Below are 20,929 nucleotides of genomic sequence, written 5' to 3'. Positions count from 1 at the left end.
GGAAACAGTGTCAGACCTTATTTTGGGGGGCTCCAAAATCACTGCAGATGGTGATTGCAGCCATGAAATTAAAAGATGCTTACTCCTTGGAAGGTAAGTTATGACCAACCTAGATAGCATATTGAAAATCAGAGACATTACTTTGCCAACAAAGGTCTGGCTAGTCAAGGCTATGGTTTTTCCTGTGGTCATGTATGGATGTGAGAGTTGGACTGTGAAGAAAGCTGAGTGCTGAAGAATTGATGCTTTTGAACTGTGGTATTGGAGAAGACTCTTGAGAGTCCCTTAGACTGCAAGGAGATCCAACCAGTCCATTCTAAAGGAGATCAGTCCTGGGTGTTCTTTGGAAGGACTGATGCTGAAGCTGAAACTCCAATACTTTGGCCACGTCATGCGAAGAGTTGACTCATTGGAAAAGACTCTGATGCTGGGAGGGATTGGGGGCAGGAGGAGAAGGGGATGACAGAGGATGAGATGGCTGGATGGCATCACCGACTCGATGGACATGAGTTTGAGTAAACTCCGGGGGTTGGTAATGGACAGGGAGGCCTGGTATGCTGTGATTCATGGCATCTCAAAGAGTCGGACACGACTGAGCGACTGAACTGAACTGAACTGAACTGATGGAACAACAGACAGGTTCCAAATTGGGAAAGGAGTATGTCAAGGCTTTATATTGTCACCCTGCTTATTTAACTTATATGCAGAGTACATCATGTGAAATGCTAGGCTGGATGAAGCACAAGCTGGAATCAAGATTGCCACAAGAAATATCAATAACCTCAGATATGCAGATGATACCACCCTTATGGCAGAAAGCAAAGAAGAACTAAAGAGCCTCTTGATAAAAGTGAAATTAAAGCCATGAAATGAAAAAACGCTTGCTCCTTGGAAGAAAAGCTATGACAAACATAGATGCAAAGACATTACTTTGCCAACAAAAGTCCGTATAGTGCAATCTATGGTTTTTCTAGTAGTCATGCATGGATGTGAGTGTTGGACCATAAAGAAGACTGAGGGTTGAAGAACTGATGCTTTTGAATTGTGGTGCTGGAAAGGACTCTTGAGAGTCCCTTGGACTGCAAGGTGATCAAACTGATCAATTCTAAAGGAAATCAGTCCTGAATATTCATTGGAAGTATGGATGCTGAAGCTGAAGCTTCAATACTTTGGCCACCTGTGGCGAAGAACTGACCCATTTGAAAAAACCCTGATGCTGGGAAAGATTGAAGGCAGGAGGAGAAGGAGATAACAGAGGATGAGATGGTTGGATTGCATCACTGACTTAATGGACATGAGTTTGAGCAATCTTTAGGAGTTGGTGTTGGACAGGGAAGCCTGGCGTTCTGTAATCCATGGGGTGGCAAATAGTTGGACATGACTGATTTACTGAACTCAATTGACTGAGCCATACCAAACTGTAGCTAAAATTCTGTAAATGACCCCCAAAAGTGTGTTCAAACCAGAAAGAAAAAAACAAATATCATATATTAAGGCATATATGTGGAATGTAGAAAAAAGGGATAGATGAACCTATTTGCAGGGCAGGAATAGAGACAACAATATAAAGAACAAATACATGGACACTGAGGGTTAAAGTGGGGGTGGGATGAAATGGGAGATTGGGATTAACATATATATATATATATATATATACACTATTGATACTATTATAAAATAGATAACTAATGAGAACCTACTGTAAAGCACAAGGGGAAATAAAAGGAAGGTACAATGTGTTTTCAGGACATATATTTGTTAATCTTAAAAAAAGGATTCCAGCATATAGTAGGTGCAAAAAACACTGTTTGAATCCACTTACATGAGGTACCTAGAATTTCAAATTCAGAGTCAGAAAGGACTCTGGTAGATGCCAGGAGTCAGGGAGTAGGGGTAAGAGAGGTATGGGGAGTTAGTTTTTCAAGGAGATAGAGGTTCAGTTTAGGAAGGTGAAAAATCCCAGAGATGGATGATGGTGAGTGTTGCAGAACAACATGAATGTACTTAGTGTCTCTGAACTGTACAGTTAAATATGCTTAAAATAGCACATTTTATTTTATACGACTTTTACCAAAGTAAAAAAAAAATGTGAAAAAGCATGTGTTTGTGTGTATAATGGTGTATGAGGGTTTCTTTTGAAAAATTCTATTGCTATTATTACCCATTAATAAGCAAAGGCCTAAGAGCAAATGTTTGTGTAAGACTGGAACAAATTTCTTAAGGATGAAACTTCACCTTGTACTTAAGTGGTCACCTCAAAGATGCTTCTTTCTCTTTTTGCCAGCTTCCCCTTACCAGGAAAGACAGACATAGAAAAGCAAATGAAAACATCAGCTCTCACTCTCTGAGGCAATGGAAGAGGCCTCCAGTCTCCAATGCAGCAAATTTGAGAGATCTCAGGGGAAGGGATGGCTCTGGGTTGATCTTTTTAGGAATAGGTGGGAGGGCACACTGTTGATAGAGGGGGTCTTGGAGATAAACAGGGCAGCAGCTGCTGCTTGTTGTAATGATGGTACTAGAGAACTAGACCCTTGGGCTTTCCCTGGACTGACAGATAAGGCTGGGCTCAGCATCAATCCTGTCAGGAAGAAAGAGGAGTTACTCCACCACATCTATCATATCTACTAGTTGAGAAGACTGTCCAGAGTATAACGACATCCTGACTTGAAATGTAGGGAGAAGGGAGGATATGGAAGTTGTGCCCCATTGGTATCTGTGCCCATTACATCACAATGCAGTCACTGACTTATTAGCCTTGGAGTCAACAAGGCTTATTTGAACCATCTAGATAGGGGCTCCAAATGAGCCGTCTTACTACAGAAATAGGTAGGGTTTCCTATGAACCTGGGGCCACATGTGGTTCTTCAGTTCAGTTCAGCTCAGTTCAGTCGCTCAGTCATGTCTGAATCCTTGTGACCCCATGAACCATAGCGAGCCAGGCCTCACCAACTCCTGGAGTCCACCCAAACCCATGTCCATCGAGTCGGTGATGCCATCCAACCATCTCATCCTCTGTCGTCCCATTCTCCTCCTGCCCTCAATCTTTCCCCATCAGGGTCTTTTCAAATAAGTCAGCTGTTCACATCAGGTTGGCAAAGTACTGGAGTTTCAGCTTCAACATCAGTCCATCCAATGAACACCCAGGACTTATCTCCTTCAGAATGGACTGGTTGGATCTCCTTGCAGTCCAAGGACTCTCAAGAGTTTTCTCCAACACCACAGTTCAAAAGCATCAATTCTTCAGCACTCAGCTTTCTTTATAGTCCAACTCTCACATCCACACATGACCACTGGGAAAACAACAGCCTTCATTAGATGGACCTTTGCTGGCAAAGTAATGTTTCTGCTTTTGAATATGCTGTCTAGGTTAGTCATAACTTTCCTTCCAAGGAGGAAGCATCTTTTAATTTCATGGCTTGAATCACCATCTGCAGTGATTTTGGAGCCCAGAAAAATAAAGTCAGCCACTGTTTCCACTATTTCCCTATCTATTTCCCATGAAGTGATGGGACTGGATGCCATGATCTTAGCTTTCTGAATGTTGAGCTTTAAGCCAACTTTTTCACTCTCTTCTTTCACTTTCATCAACAGGCTCTTTAGTTCTTCTTCACTTTCTGCCATAAGGGTGGTGTCCTCTGCATATCTGAGGTTATTGATATTTCTCCCGGCAATCTTGATTCCAACTTGTGCTTCCTCCAGCCCAGGGTTTCTCATGATGTACTCTGCATGTGGTTCTTAAGTTGTGCCAAATGCCTAGCACACAGCCAATGAAATTTAATTGAACAAATGAATAAATCTTTTTCTACTTACAGTGGTTGTCTACATGTAAAGAAAGTTTGTTGCATAAAGTTTATAACATTTGTATGAAGAGGCAAGAAACAAACAACTTGAGGTTACCTCAACACCCCTCTCTTCTCACTTCAGTTCTTTAATGGAGGTTTGAAGGTGGAAAAAAACTGAAAGTTTGTGTTACACAAAGTTCTCTGACTTTAGTATGTCTTCTGACTATTGTGTTTTACAACATATAATAATAAATATTTCTGTGATCTCTTCTAGTACAAACATATACTGTATTAATGTTTTTTTCAGGCATACTTGTTTCTTGGTATAATTCTGGATTCAGTTAAAGTTTCAGCAATGATTTTGTGTTTTCCTAACATCCACTCATCTAAAACTTTGTTGTTGTTTAGTCGCTAAGTCATGTCTGACTCTCACAACCCCTTGGACTGCAGCCCACTATGCTCCTCTGCTCATGGGATTTTCCAGGCAAGAATACTGGAGTGGGTTCCATTTTCTTCTCCAGGGGATTTTTTCATCCAAGGGATTGACACTTACCTAAAAATACCTAAAAGATATCTTAGACATCCAAATCAGAGATCCTAGACCCTTCAATATCCTTGGTCTTATCTATCTCTTCCACTTGGTTTGCTATCGTGAACACATGGTTTTGCTGGAAGAAGGCATTTTTTTTCTGGCATAAATTGTGTTTTCTTTACTGTGTCCAGCCAGTCCCATATGGAATGAGCTGATAGCACGGTTCAACTTAGCAGATTCTGCCCGGACCCGACACATAGTAATACTGTAACCCCAAATCTAGTGGCTTTTCCTACCATTCACCCTACTTGACCTTCTTTACAGGGTATGACACGACATCTTCTCTTCTTTTTCCACTCTTTTCCTCCCTCTTTCTCCCTACTCCTACTCTACTTCACTAACAGCCCTCAAATCTTCTTTCCAAATTCTCATGTCCTGGTCGAGCTAACTCTGCCTTTCCTCTCACAAAGTTGCTTGCCCAGGGAGTGACCTTTGGAATTCAAGTACAGAAAATCCTCACAGTAAAATACAAGCATCTTCAAAGTGTTGCTAGAGTTTTGTGTATCCTGCTTAGAGCTTTCACTAGGAAAGAGTCTCAGGGGTGGCCTACCAGCTCTGAATCTGTATCTCTTTCAGAACAGGGTTCCTATTAGACCTTCTCATTGAAGTGTGTGCTTAGGAACCGAAGTGACAGAGGACCCTGAGTCATCAGTGGCTTTAAGTCAATCTCTCTTTCTTTTACTTCTTCGTATTGCACACAAGAAGGAGGCAGTTCCAGTAATACAGAGCATTTCTTTGCATTTCCACTCTTCTTACTGGAAAGAGTCGGTTCCTCCCACACCCCCACACTCACATGCACACAGACAAGTGCATGTGCATAGACACACACACACATACACGTCTGTTCCAGTCTCAGTGCCAGCTTAGAGGGGTTGCATTTTCTGGACACTCCATGGGTTCATCTTGCTTATGAGGACTCAAGGCAACCTCAGGCCCACATCCCCTAACACCTTTGAGTCAGCCCAAGGCAAGTTCATGCTGAAGGAGTTTGGGGTGTGGGAAACCCCATTCCTTATCTTAAAGAAGAATGCAAGGTCTTCAAGGCAGTTACTACCCTCCTGCACTAAGATACACATGGTCCTTACCTCAGAAATAGAATGATAGGTTAGTTTATCATCCAAATCAGGACCTCTTGACAGACGTGCTGAGTACGTATACTAAGCACCTCTTGTCCATCCAACAAAATTGATGCAGCAGGCATCAGAAACATGGTATGGGAGTCAAGCAGAGATGGAAATCTGGGGTTTTCCACAACTCCCACAATTTCAGTAATTTCCCAGAATGCTCACAGAACTCACAAAAGTGCTATATTTAAGGACTATCATTTGAATATAAAGAGTGCAAATGAACAGCAGATGAAAAGGTACTCTGGGCAAGTCTGGAAGAGTTGTAAGCATAAGAGCTTCTGTCTCCATGGAGTCTGAGGGCACCACTCTCCTGGCACATCAATATGTTCACCAATCAGGAGGCTCTCTAAACCTCATTCTTCAGCATTTTTATCAAAGTTTCATTATATGAGCATGATTAATTGCATGGAATTTACATTGTATAATATTAGATATTATAAGTAATCAGATTATTAAAATACACAGGAGGATATGGGTACATAGGCTATATGTAGATACTAAATCATTTCATATAAGGGACTTGAGCATCCTCAGATTTTTGTCCTGCTGAAGAGTGGGAAGGCAGGGGACTGAAACCCATTCCCCATGGACCCTGAGGGAGGACTCTATTATTGGATAAATAATGTCAGTGAGGCAACGTGAATATCCAGGACCAGAAAGATAATGCAAAACAAAAGAACAACAACAACAAAAAACCCCCAGCAACAATGAGAGAAAAACAGATTTAAAAAGCAAGCTAAAGCATGATGTTCAAGAATGTTTAGATTGGGTTTACAAATTTGGAGAAAGTAAGGGTGATATATCACATATGACCAAGAATATTGACTGTCCACCAAAACTTGTTGCCCAATTATTCTTGGGCACATGGTTGGACTACCTTTCTCAGTCTTCCCTGAAGTTAGGTGTGGCCACAGGATTGAGTTCTAGCCAATGGCATCTGAGTGGAGTCTGTGTGCCACTCCCGGACCTGGTCCAGGAGAATCTCCATCTAATTAATACTGATGTGTGAACAGTACTTGCTACAGTCAGTTGGATGTTAGAAGAAAGATAGCAGTTCAGGCAAGAACTAAGCTCAAGTTCCCAGGTGGTGCTAGTGGTAAAGAACCCTCCTAACCAATGCAGCAGATGTAAGAGACCTGGATTCCATCCCTGGGTTGGGAAGATCCCCTGAGGGAGGACATGGCAACCCCTTCGAGTATTCCTGCCTGGAGAACCCCATGGACTGAAGAGCCTGGTGGGCTACAGTCCAAAGGGTCCCAAACATCTGGACACGACTGAAGCAATTTAGTGCACAGACTAAAAAGGGAGTCAGAGATTAAGAGCCTCCAATAATGATAAAAGGTGTGTTTCTGTATGCCTATGAATATAGGATATACAACTGAAAAAATAGTGATTGAACAACAAAGTCCAACACTATCGTCTCAAAACCTCAAAGGAGTTTTGAAAAGATATGAGAGATAGGGGTGAGGAGGCAAAGAAATAACTTAAACATTATATTTAAGAAGGAACTTTAGATATATTTTGGCCATGAAAATGAATTAAGCATACCAGAATTTTGTCAAGTTTTTGAGAGAAATGAGCAGTCCAGTCTGAAAAATCTTTAAAAAATTTTAGAAATCTTAATAAAATTGTCTTTATTGAGCTATTATACAGAGTGAAGTAAGCCAGAAGGAAAAACATAAATACAGTATACTAACGCATATATATGGAATTTAGAAAGATGGTAACAATAACCTGGTGTACGAGACAGCAAAAGAGACACTGATGTATAGAACAGTCTTATGGACTCTGTGGGAGAGGGAGAGGGTGGGAAGATTTGGGAGAGTGACATTGAAACATGTAGAATATCATGTAAGAAACGAGTTGCCAGTCCAGGTTCGATGCGCGATATTGGATGCTTGGGGCTGGTGCACTGGGACGACCCAGAGGGATGGTGTGGGGAGGGAGGAGGGAGGAGGGTTCAGGATGGGGAACACATGTATGCCTGTGGTGGATTCATTTTGATATTTGGCAAAACTAATACAATTATGTAAAGTTTAAAAATAAAATAAAATTTAAAAAAAAAGAAAAAAAAATAAATTACATTCACTTGGAAAAAAAAAATAATAAAGATATGGGGCTTCTCTATCCTCTCCTATTCTGGGCCGAAGGAGACATTTTAATATATTTGTTAACATGAAAGCTACTTTTAATTTCCTTATTATGTGTAAATTTATACTTCTAAAATAAAATTAAAAAGGCAAAAAAATTAAAAAAAAATTGTCTTTATGAACTTAAAAATCTTTAGTTTTTTTCTTAACTTGTATAAGCAAGACTTAGGTTATAAAACTAGCAAAAGGAGACTTCCCTGGTGGTCTAGTGGTTAAGAATCTGCCTTCCAATGCAGTTAGAATGAGTTCAATCCCTGGTCAGGGAACTAAGACCCCTCATGCTCCATTTATGTTGATCAATCGCTCAGTCATGTCTGACTCTTTGCGACCATATGGACTGCAGTATGTCAGGTTTCCCTGTCCTTAACTGTCTCCTGGAGTTTGCTCAAACTCATGTCCATAGATTTGGTGATGCCATCCAATCATCTCATCCTCTGTCACCCCATCTCCTTCTGCCCTCAGTCTTTACCAGCATCAGGGTCTTTTCTAATGAGTTGACTCTTCAAATCAGCTTCAGGATCAGTCCTTCAAATGAATATTCAGGATTGATTTACTTTAGGATTTACTGGTTTGATCTCCTTGTAGTTGAGGGGATTCTCAAGACTCTTTTCCAGCACCACAATCAGTTCAGTTCGGTCATACAGTTGTGTCTGACTCTTTGTAACCCAATGGACTGCAGCACGCCAGGCTTCCCTGTCCATTACAAACTCCTGGAGCTTACTCAAACTCATGTCCATTGAGTCGGTGATGCCATCCAACCAATCTCAGCCTCTGTTGTCCCATTCCTCTCCCGCCTTCAATCTTTCCCAGCATCAGGGTCTTTTTAAATAGGTCAGTAATTTGCATTAGGTGGCCAAAGTACTGGAGTTTCAGCTTCAACATCAGTCCTTCAAATGAATATTCAGGACTGATTTCCTTTACCATTGACTGGTTGGATCTCCTTTCAGTCCAAGGGACTCTCAAGAGTCTTCTCCGACACCACAGTTCAACAGCATCAATAACTTGGCACTCAGCTTTCTTTATAGTCCAAATCTCACATCCATACATGACTACTGGAAAAAAATGTAGCTTTGACTAGACAGACATTTGTAGGCAAAGTAATGTCTCAGCTTTTTAATATGTTGTCTAGGTTGGTCATATTTTTTCTTTCAAAGACCATACATCTTTTAATTTCATGGCTGGAGTCACCATCTGCAATGATTTTAGAGACCAAGAAAATTAAGTTTCTCACTGTTTCCATTGTTTCCCCATCTATTTGCCATGAAGTGATGGGACTGGATCCCATGATCTTAGTTTTCTGAATGTTGAGTTGTAAGCCAACTTTTTCACTCTCCTCTTTCATTTTCATCAAGAGGCTCTTCAGTTCTTCTTCCCTTTCTGCCATAAGCGTGGTGTCACCTGCATATCTGAGGCTATAGACATTTCTCCCGGCAATCTTGATTCAAGCTTGAGATTCATATAGCCCGGCATTTCCCATGATGTTTACTGCATGTAAGTAAAATAAGCAGGGTGACAATATACAGCCTTGACATACTCCTTTCGTGATTTGGAACCAGTTTGTTGTTCCATGTCCAGTTTTAACTGTCACTTCTTGATCTACATGCATATTTCTCAGGAGCAGGTCACATGGTCTGCTATTCCCATCTCTTGAAAAATTTTCCAGTTTGCTGTAACCCATACAGTCAAAGGCTTTGGCATAGTCAATAAAATAGCAGTTGATATTTTTCTGGAACTCTCTTGCTTTTTCGAGGATCCGATGGATGTTGACAATTTGACCTCTGGTTTCTCTGCCTTTTCTAAATCCAGCTTGAACATCTGAAAGTTTGCAGTTCATGTACTGTTGAAGCCTGGCTTGAAGAATTTTGAACATTACTTTGTTAGCATGTAAGATGAGTGCAATTGTGTAGTAGTTTGAACATTCTTAGCATGATTGGAATGAAAACTGACCTTTCCAGTCCTGTGGCCACAGCTGAATTTTCCACACTTGCTGGCATATTGAGTGCAGCACTTTCACAGCATCATCTTTTAGGATTTGAAATGGCTCAACTGGAATTCCATCACCTCTAGCTTTGTTCATAGTGATGCTTCCTAAGGCCCACTTGACTTTGCATTCCAGAATGTCTGGCTCTAGGTGAGTGATCACACCTTCATGGTTATCTGGATCATGAAGATCTTTTTGTATAGTTCTTCTTTGTATTCTTGCCACCTCTTCTTAATATCTCCAGCTTCTGTTAGATTCATACCATTTCTGTCATTTATTGTGCCCATCTTTGCATGAAGTATTTCCTTGGTATCTCTCATTTTCTTGAAGGGATCTCTAGTGTTTCCCATTATATCCTTTTCCTCTATTTCTTTGCATTGATCATCGAGGAAGGCTTCCTTATCTCTCCCTGCTATTCTTTGGAATTCTGTATTGAAATGGATATATCTTTCCTTTTCTCCTTTGCCTTTAGCTTCTCTTCTTTTTTCAGCTAATTGTAAGGCCTCCTCAGACAAGCATTTTGCCTATTTGCATTTGTTTTTCTTGGGGATGGTCTTTATCACTGCCTTCTGAACAATGTCATGAACCTCCATCCATAATTCTTCAGGCACTCTGTCTATCAGATCTAATCCCTTAAAAAAAAAAAAAAAAAGATCTAATCCCTTGAATCTATCTATGTCCACTGTACAATTTGATTTAGGTCATACCTGAATGATCTAATGGTTTTCTCTTTTCTTGTTGGAAGAGGGTCTTTGCTATGACCAGTACGTTCTTCATTCTCTTGGCAAAACTCTGATAGCCTTTGAGCTGCTTCATTTTGTACACCAAGGCCAAATTTGCCTGTTACTCCAGGTATCTCTTGAATTCCTACTTTTGCATTACAGTCCCCTATAATGAAAAGGACATCTTTATTGGGTATTAGTTCTAGAAGGTCTTGTAGGTCTTCATAGAACTGTTCAGCTTCAGCTTCTTCAGCATTACTCATCAGGACATAGACTTGGATTACTGTGATATTGAATGGTTTGCCTTGAAAATGAACAGAGATCATGCTGTCGTTTTTGAGATTGCATCCCAGTACTGCATTTTGGACTCTTTTCTTGACTATCATGGCTACTCCATTTCTTCTAAGGAATTCTTGCCCACAGTAGTAGATATAATGGTCATCTGAGTTAAATTCACCCATTCCAGCCCATTTTAGTTCACTGATTCTTAAAATGTCCATGTTCACTCTTGCCATTTTCTGTTTGACCACTTCCAATTTGCCTTGATTCATGAACCTAACATTCCAGGTTCCTATGCAATATTGCTCTTTACAGCATCAGACTTTACTTCCATCACCAATCACATTCACAGCTGGGTGTTGTTTTTGCTTTGGCTCTGTCTCTTCATTCTTTCTGGAGTTATTTCTTCACTGATCTCCAGTAGCATATTGGGCACCTACAGACCTGGGGAGTTCCTCTTTCAGTGTCCTCTTTTTGCCTTTTCATACTGTTCATGGGGTTTTCAAGACAAGAATACTGAAGTGGTTTGCCATTCCCTTCTCCACTGGAGCATGTTTGTCAGAACTCTCCATCATGACCTGTCTGTCTTGGATGGGCCTACATGGCATGGCTCATATTTTCATTGAGTTAGACAAGGTTATGGTCCATGTGATCAGTTTGATTAGTTTTCTGTGAGTGTAGTTTTCATTTTGTCTGCCCTATGACAAATAAGGATAAGAGGCATATGGAAGCTTCCTGATGGAAGAGACTGACTGAGGGGGAAACTGAGTCTTGTTCTGATGGGCTCAATAAATCTTTATTCCAATTTTTCTGTTGACTTTGGGGCTGTATTCCCTCCCTGTTGTTTGACTTGAGGCCAAACTATGGTGGAGGTAATGAAGATAAAGGTCCCATGAAGGCACTGCTGCACGCACTGCCTCTGACCCTGCAGCAGGCCACGGCTTCTGCCAGAGACTCCTGGACACTCACAGGCAAGTCTGGGTCAGTCTGTTCTGGGGTCACTGCTCTCTTCTCCTGGGTCCTGGTGTGCACCCGGTTTTGTTTGTGCCCTCCAAGATTCTGTTTCCCCAGTCCTGTATAAGTTCTGGTGGCTCTATGGTGGGGTTAATGGCAACCTCCTCCAAACAGTTCAGTGACAGAAAGCACCAGTTAGAAATGAACAGTTACCATTATCAGTGATGGCACATGTGTTAGATTGCCAGCACTGCCATAAGGAAGTGTCATAAACAGAGTGCTAAAACAATTGAAATTTATTTCCTCTCAGTTATGAAAGCTCAGAGTTTGAAATGAAGGTGTTTCCAGCTTTGTTTCCATCTGAGGACTCAGTGATGGATTTGTTCCAGGCCTCTCCTCTTGGCTTGTGGATGTCTGTCTTCCATGTACAAGTATCTGTCCCTAGGTCTGAATTTACACTTTTTATAAGGATGCCAGTCATTCTGGATTAGGCCCTAAAGGTCTTCTTTATCTTGCTTACCTCGGTAAAACCCTCTCTTCAGAGAGTTTCACCTTCTGAAGTAGTGGAGGCTAAGACTCCAGTACATTTTTGGTGGGGCAGAGAAACACAATTCAACCCATAGTGGTGGTGGTGGTGGTTTAGTAGTTAAGTCATGTCTGACTCTTGCGACCCTCATGGACTGTAGCCTGCCAGGCTCCTCTGTCCACAGGATTCTCCAGGCAAGAATACTGGAGTGGGTTGCCATTTCCTTCTCCAGGGGATCTTCCTGACCCAGGAAATCAAATCTTGGTCTCCCGCACTGAGGTTGGATTCTTCACAGACTGAGCTATGAGGGAAGCAGCCTAAAATGTTTCTATGCAACTGTCACGGAACGTTTAACTTTAGGGTTCCTGTATGTTGTTTTCTGTTTCTCATGAACCCTCTGTTCCTTATCAGTTCCTGGTAGACAGGAACGAGTGGAGCGGTACACTGTTCCCAGGACTGAGGTCATGGGACAGAACACATGCATGGATTTCCTTCAGTAACCTTTTACCCTAAGGTAAAATTGTTTAGTCACGACCCTCTTACTCAAGATATGGATTGTCTTCTGGCCTTCTGACAATTGTTATTTCTTGTTATTCCCTTGGTAACAGTTGTTATGCATCTGGTTTTTTGTTCTTTGCCTAACTTTATTTTTTACCTAAAGCTTCCTTGTATAACAATATATAAGCTCACACAAACATGTATAAAGCACCCTTGTTCCACTAGAGACTTGTGTCCCCCGTGTCCTTTCCATCTCTGGCTAGTTCTTTGGAGTGTGGAGGCCTGCCGAGCTCACTTTCCTGCCCAGGATTTCAAGACCTCCTCGAGAGGACGCCCTGTGCCTTCATGAGCGATACAAGCCCTATTCTACAGCTTTATTGGTTTTCCACGTAACCCAGGGAATATTAGTCTCTCTCTCTTTTGCTTTCTTTTTGTCAACTCCAATCCACCAGGCCCCAGTCTGTAAAAAAGACTGCAACATGCATAAATCCTATTTCAATAGATATAACTGAGAGTAACTGAATTAAAATTCACTTACTGAATTTTTACAAAATTTCCATGGCTTTATAACATTGAAACCATTGGTTTCAATTCCACTTCCCTTAACTCCTCTATTCTTAATAATTTGGTAATACGTTATTTTTTATTCTTCTTGGAAAATATCTAGAAGATGCAAGTGAAAGAAAGTGAAGGGAAAGTGTTAGTAGCTCAGTACTGTCTGACTCTTTGCAACCCCATGGACCACCATGGGCCATAGCTAACTAGGCTCCTCTGTGCATGGGATATCCCAAGCAAGAATACTGGAGTGGATTGCCATTTCCTACTCCAGGGTATCTTCCAAACCAGAGATAGAATCCAGGTGTCCTGCATAGCAGGCAGATTCTTTATCATCTGAGACACCAGGGAAGCCCCCAAAGAAGATGCAAGTGTAAATATAAATCTCAAGAAATAAATTAATTCCCTCATGCCAAAAAATAAAACTGTCTCCTTCACTTTCTTTTTCCTAGAGAGTTTCCTTTTAGAAAATTTGCAATTGTAAATCCTTTCTTTATCTCTTAGAAACAGATGCAAAACTTTTGAAAACGTGAATAACCTCCAGACAGCTTCGTTTCCCAGGAATGTCTTGAGAGCCTTGGAACTATCTTTTTGAAATGGGAACATAAAGTACTCTGTCTGTCTCTTTGGGAGTTTAGCCTAGATGCCAGGCTCGAAGTTGTAACTTCTTGTTTGCTGCAAAGATAGAAGACAATTTATTTTTCCTTTAGATCAGGACAATTAACATGTATGTAAATGACCGTATCTGCCCAGCTACATAAACAGATGAAATGTCTTTCTGTCCTTGTAATCTCTTTAGGGGATTTCTGAGATGCATATCATACATAATCTGATTTAAAGCTTATTCAAACAAAACTTTTCTACATTAATGAAGAGGATTTTAGGTTGGAGGAAGTTTTTGTTTTTAATTAATTCCCCAACACAGGCCAAATTTCATCTTGTTCTTCTTTTCCCCTAACACAAGTGACACACAATAGTGTAGACACACAGATTCACCAATACAGAAAATAACTTCCACAATTATAACCTTACTGTATGAACTGAACTGGTATAAAATTAAATACACATAGGAAAGATCCTGATGCTGGGAAAGATTGAGGGTAGAGGGAGAAAGTGACAGAGGATGAGATGGTTGGATGGCATCACTGATTCAATGGACATTAGCTTGAGCACACTCTGAAAGATAGTGGAGGACAGGGAAGTGTGGTGTACTGCAGTCCATGGGGTTGCAAAGAGTTGGACATGACTTAGCAATGGAACACAAAATCAATAGAATATTTATTAGTAATGATGTCAACAATACTAATTTATAATTATGCTTTTGAGACTATTTATTTGAGCACTGATTATATGCCCAAACCAGGCTAAATGTTGTGACTAGATTGTGTGATGTAACCTTTGCAATGACCCTATCATTTGGCTATCATCACTATTTTCCAGAGACAACTGCCAAGGGCTATGGTGGTGTAAATGTTTTATCTAGGTTCCATTCCTAAATGGAATGGACAGTAGAGCCATGGGTGATGTGACTGCAGAACCTGTCTGGCTTCATCATGGGGTGCTCCTCCCTTACACGTCATGAAGGAGACCATGCCACACCAGGCCAGCATCGATTCCACTGGCTGCTTAATCCTGGATTTGTCTGTGAACGCTGAGCCATTCAGCTGTGGTTCTTGGTGTTAAGGCAGCATATGACACAGGGAACATTTTCTGAACACTAATGGCTTTATGTTTCTCTTATGCACTGACCAGATGAAACTGAGCAGAACCCTACCTTTTTTATAAGTTTCCTAGACCTTCCCGAATTTCTAAAGGGCAGATTCAGTTACTAATTAGGGGAGTCAGGTAATGCAGAAAGAAACAACAGTGATCCGTTTAGAGTTACTATAAAATATTGGCTGTCTTTCCCTTGTTAAACAATATATCCTTATAGCTTATTTATACCTAACAGTTTCTACCTCTTAATCCCCTGTAGATTGCCCCTCCCTTCTTCCTTGACCCACCTGTTTGTTCTGCATATCTGTTAGTGTTCTTTTTTGTATATTCACTAGTTTGTATAAACTTTAAAAAAATATGAATCACCACACTGTACATCAACTATACTTCAATAAACAAGGAAAGAAAAGGATAGTACAGCTATGGGTCCAGGTCTGGGCTCCTCCTTGGGGGATGTGCATACAATCTGATCACATATCTGAATTCTATAGGAACTAAGGCCCCCACACTGGTGGAGGATGGTAACCTCATGCTGAGCAACAGCTCCTGGACTCCAGACTGGTTGGAACCAGAAGGCTGATCATTGAGATTCCTAGAACACAGCCTCCAACCAATCAGAGGAGAGTTACACACCCTGAAGTTCCCCTCCCAATTTTGCCTATAAAAAGTCTTCCCAGAAAACCATCAGAGTTCAGGTTTTTAGGGCAGGAGCCTCCCGGTTCTCCTGCATGGCCCTGCAGTAAAACTTTCTCCACGCCAAACTCAGACCTTTCTGTTTCTTTGGCCTCACTGTGCCTCCGGCTCGCTGATTGGGTTCAACATCATTGATAGTTATATGATCTTGAAAAAAAGTGATTTAGTCTGTGTTAAACTCAGTTTCCTTATCTGGAAGCAGCCTCTAATAGCAGTATCACTGTACTTATAAAGAAGCAGCGCTAAGACTCTACTAACATAATGTATGTGACCAGCAGTGAAGATGGAAATCACCAGACAAGAGCACAGAAGAGCCCTCACTCAACGATATGCCACCCAGGTATCAAGACAGTGCCTGGCATAACAGGGAATCAAAATAAAGTGAAAGAAAAACTAACCAAAAAACAAACAAACAAACAAACACATAAGCCATCCTTCTCTCTACCTTATAATGTTACAAATAATGAAGATGGCATATATTTGACACATTTTCACATGTATAAGACTGGATCTTTTTTTTTTTTTTTCCTCTCATATATATAATTCTCCCAGTGTACTAACATCAAGTACATCTTGAATGCAAAGTCTGTTTATCCCCACAGGCAGCCTGGACACTGAGAATGAAAACCACCCCTTTCTGTCCCCATAACATGATTGCACAGTAACGCTACTGTCTTCCTTAGCATTATTCTCATATCCTCGCAATCCTAATAAGTCTCTACCTGGAAAGAGCCTCATTCGATAAAATTTCAGTTCTTTATAGATTTTGATCTTCCTTCCCCCACTACAAGGCTCTCTTGAGTCTTAATTAGCTCTATCTGATCTCAGGCACATTTTAGATTTGTGCTGAGAAAATCCATCTTTGGCTATTTTAAAACCACTCTTCTCAGGTGGGTTTTGAGTCTTTGACACGTCAGGGCCAATGTTTATTTGATCGCAGGTATATGTTTTTTAGGGCTTCCCAGGTGGCACTAGTGGTAAAGAACTGGCCTGCCAATGCAAGAGATGTAAGAGACGTGGGTTCCATTCCTGGGGCAGGAAGATCCCCTGGAGGAAGGCGTGGAACCCACTCCAGTATTCTTGCCTGGAGAATCCCACAAACAGAGGAGTCTGGTGGGCTACATACAGTCCATAGGGTCGCAAAGAATCAGACATGACTGAAGCAACTTAGCACACAGCACATACGTTTTTACCCATGGACGGCTTACTCGGGGCACAAATTCTGGACACCTTTTACATAACAGTGTAAAAAGAGGTGCTGACCACAAGTCAAGGAACAAGGAGTTATAAGTAAAGGCAGATAATCGATTATCCTGACGATTTCAAGGGCATTTATGACAGCAACTCTGCATCTTAGCAGTTGATGAGCAGCTGGATGGATGCTCATGGGACGGAAGAGCAAACACCTCTCAATTTTAATACATATTTATAAACAAAACAAAACAAAAAAACTCTCCTGAGGTGACAGTTCCCTTACTTTGTTGTTCAGTCACCAAGTCATGTCCAATTCTTTGCAATCCCATGGACTGCAGCACACCAGGCTTCCCTGTTCCCTACTATCTCCCAGAGTTTGCCCAAGTTTATCTGGAAGATCCCCTGGAGAAGGAAATGGCAACCCACTCCAGTATTTTTGCCTAGAAAATTCCATGGACAGAGGAGCCTGGTGGGCTACAGTCCATGGGGTAGCAAAGGGTCAGACACGACTGTGCAACTGAGCATGTGTTCATTGGATCGGTGATGTTATCCAACCTCTCATCCTCTGATGCCATCTCATTCTCTGTTGCCCTCTTCTTCTGCCTTCAATCTTTCCCAGCATCAGGGTCTTTTCCAATGAGTCGACTGTTCGCATCAAATGGGCAAAATATTGGAGCTTCAGCTTCAGTATCAGTCTTTCCAATGAGTACTCAGGATTCCCTTACTTACCTAAGCAATAAACTTGACTTTGTCTCAGACTGTATGTCAGATTATCTCATTTGGGGACTGACTTTCAACAAAGCCCATGGGTTTTCTGAGATTTAAAGGATTTTTGAAAACTGCAAATATACATATCTTGACATAGCACTAATGATATTATCAATAATAGACATCATTTGTGAGTGTGTGTGTGTATATATATATATATATATATATATATATATTCCAGGTGCATTTAGTTCTTTCGTAAATCATGCTTTCAATTTGTGATCCATGATGCCAGAATGAGATATTTTCATCATGTTCACTTCTGATATTACTGGTTCAAACCCATCACTATACACTTTAAAAAAACTTACAAATTAAGATTTTAGCCCCACATAGGAATTCAAAATAGCATTTTTATTTTTAATATTTCATGGCATTTCTTTCTACATGTAAAAATTTCTCAAGTTAGTCTTTCAATCCAAACAATTAAATGCAACTTACTTGATCATGTGGTGACTTACCTTTTCCAGCTTTGAAAGAGCAAGAGAGTAACAGTCTTTGGCTCTGAATTGCATGAATCTCATGTTGGCTGGGTGGGTGAGCTCTGTGATAATACTGAGACTGGAAAACAACCTACATTTCAAAGAAATATTTGCATTACACTAACAATCCAAAATGGTGTTTTTATAACAACAGGTTTAGGAGTGAGTGATTCCTAGCCTCAGGCATTAAACTACATGCAGTTGTGAGAGCAAGTCATCCCACACAAACTGTTTTGTGGAAAAGAAACGCATTGCTATTTTCCAAAGAATATTTTAACCAACATTTTAGCGCTGTAAGAAAACTAAATTCAGTAATTTAATTTTTATAATGCATTTTCTCACTCCTCATAAAGCTGATTGAAGAAGTTACCGCGTGAAAAATAATGAAATACGAATTTATAAGATGAATATGTGGATTGACAAAAATTTCTCACAATGAACTTATTGTCCATAATGTGAGTTCTAAGATTTCTTGCAGCTCTCTGTTCTCACAGTATGTGCTTTTAATTGTCAAATCTGACTACAATGAAGCAAATATTGTCATTGAGATAACAACTCATTGTAATGAACTGAGGACATGGCTCAATTGATAGTGTTGTTCTAGAAGAATCCTGAGAATTTCCACTCGTCCTAGGGTTTTACATAAGCTTTCTTCCTATTTACATCCTCCTGCACAATGCACGTGCACACGCGCATACACACACACACACACACACTTGATGTTTCCCCCAGAAAAATGGGGCAAGATAAAACCACAACAAACACTGTTGCTGTGGTTGGTGATCTGATCTTTAGTTGATGTCTCTGCATCACTGGTAGCTCTCCTGGTTCACATATTTTGAGATTCCCTGTAGCAGCCACTTTAAGTGATAATCAGCTTTGTTCTCCATACAATATGTATTTAAACTTAGTTAAGGCCATTTAACTATGGGGGCTTCCCTGGCGGCTCAGACAGTAAAGCGTCTCTCTACAATGTGGGAGACCTGGGTTCAGTCCCTGGGTCAGGAAGATCCCCTGAAGAGGGAAATGGCAACCCACTCCAGTACTTTTGCCTGGAAAAGTCCATGGATGGAGGAGCGTGGCAGCCTACAGTCCATGGGGTCGCAAAGAGTCAGACACGACTGAGCAACTTCACTTTTTAAGGCCACTTAAAAAATCCCTGCTGGTAGCTGCACCTTTGCCTAGACCTCAGGCTCCAGAACTGACTGAAATATTCAGGACAGAAACATTCAGTTAGTAGCTCAGAAACAGGTCGTCTCCAGCTAACCTTTTATTTTTTTAAAGATTTTTTTTTATGTGGTCTGTTTTTAAAGTTGTTATTGAATTTGTTGCAATATTTACGTTTTGGCTTTTTGACCATGAGGCATGTAGCATCCTACCTCCTCGACCAGGGATTGAACGTACATCCCCTGCAATGGAAGGGTGAAGTCTTAACCACCGGATCACCAGGGAAGTTGATCTTACTCTCATTATCTGCTGGGTCCAGGCGGGAGGGCACTGTTACTCACACGCACGTGAGCACTTGATCTGAGGTCTTAGAGAGGAACTGACTGTCAGCAGGACCCGAGAGATCACTCCTCTCCTCAGCTCTAACTCTATAAAACAGATGGGTGCTTTGCCAGAAGGAAAGTCTCTCTCCTTTTGGGAGTGAGAGGGCTCCCTGCAGGCTTGCTGGGATTTTCCCAAAGGGCCCTGAAGTCAGTTTCCACTGGGCTTAATCATCCTCTCATTTAAGATCTAAACGACTCTTAAAAATACTTAATTTCAGAGTTATCTGTGAAAACTATATGCCATCTTGGTTACATTACTGTAACAGTATTGACACTTACCTAATAAAAACATTTGAAAATTATGATATCATTAGGTGTTTGATGAGATCTGCACTTTGTGGGAAGCAATATAACCAGAATTGCATGGCCTCACCTCCATTTTGAGAGCAAATATTATTAAACTGGGTTGGAAAAAAGTTTGTTCAGATTTTCCCATAACTATATTAAGTACGGGCTTTCCCAGGTGGTGCAGTGGTAAAGAATCCACTTGCCAATGCAGGGAATGCAAGAGACGATGTTCGATGTTTGATCCTAGGTCAAGGAGATCCCCTGGAGTAGGAGATGGCAACCCGCTCCAGTATTCTTGCCTGGAGAATCCCATGGACAGAGGAACCTGGTAGGCCACAGTCCATGGGATCACAAAGAATTGGACACTACCAAGCATGCATGCACACACAGTTTATGGAGAAACACCATATAATTTGTATTCCACATGACTTTCTTTTAGAAAGAAAGTCATGGACTTTCTCTGGACTTTCCTGGTGGCTCAGATGGTAAAGCATCTGTGTACAATGTGAGAAGATTCCTGGAGAAGGAAATGGCAACCCACTCCAGTACTCTCTTGCCTTGAAAATCCCATGGACGGAGGAGCTTGGTGCAGGCTACTATCCATGGGGTCGCAAAGAGTCGGGCACGACTGAGGGACTTCACTTTCACTTTTCTTTTAGAAGCTCTATTCTTCTCCCTCAAAAGTCACCAATGTGCGTACATTGATAAAAAGTTCATTTTTTCAGACACTTCTGAAAAATTAGAAGGGTGAGTTAGTGAGTGAAAGTTGCTCAGTCATGTCTGACTTTTTGTGACCACATGAACTGCAGCCCACCAGGCTCCTCTGCCCATGGAATTCTTCAGGCAAGGATACTGGAGTGGGGTGCTATTCTCTTCTCCAGGGATCTTCCTGACCCAGGAATTGAGACCAGGTCTCCTGCATTGTAGACAGATTCTTTACCATCTGAGCCACCAGAGAAACCTGAGAAATTAGAAGAGTGGCCTAACGGCAAAAAAATATCAAAAAAAAAAAATATCAATTGACTTTGGGGCTGGTTTCTACTTCACCTGGTAAGCCTAGGAAGTGCCACCA

The 20,929-nt window shown here is 41.1% G+C and overlaps 1 protein-coding gene across 2 annotated transcripts in view; it reads right to left on the bottom strand.

The window, feature by feature from the left end:
• KCNT2 (potassium sodium-activated channel subfamily T member 2) overlaps positions 1–20,929 on the bottom strand; it is a 435,264-nt gene that overhangs the window by 52,044 nt on the left and 362,291 nt on the right. For both annotated transcript variants that reach the window (XM_061382138.1, XM_061382137.1), the window contains one exon: positions 17,999–18,110. In XM_061382138.1, coding sequence (XP_061238122.1) covers positions 17,999–18,110 — 112 coding nt within the window. The remainder of the gene's footprint in view (positions 1–17,998; positions 18,111–20,929) is intronic.

This window comes from Bos javanicus, chromosome 16 (genome assembly GCF_032452875.1).
Source record: "Bos javanicus breed banteng chromosome 16, ARS-OSU_banteng_1.0, whole genome shotgun sequence".
In the NCBI taxonomy this organism is placed as follows: domain Eukaryota; kingdom Metazoa; phylum Chordata; class Mammalia; order Artiodactyla; family Bovidae; genus Bos; species Bos javanicus.
Note: the sequence above shows the minus strand (reverse complement) of the source record. Positions and strands in the feature narration are given on the sequence as shown.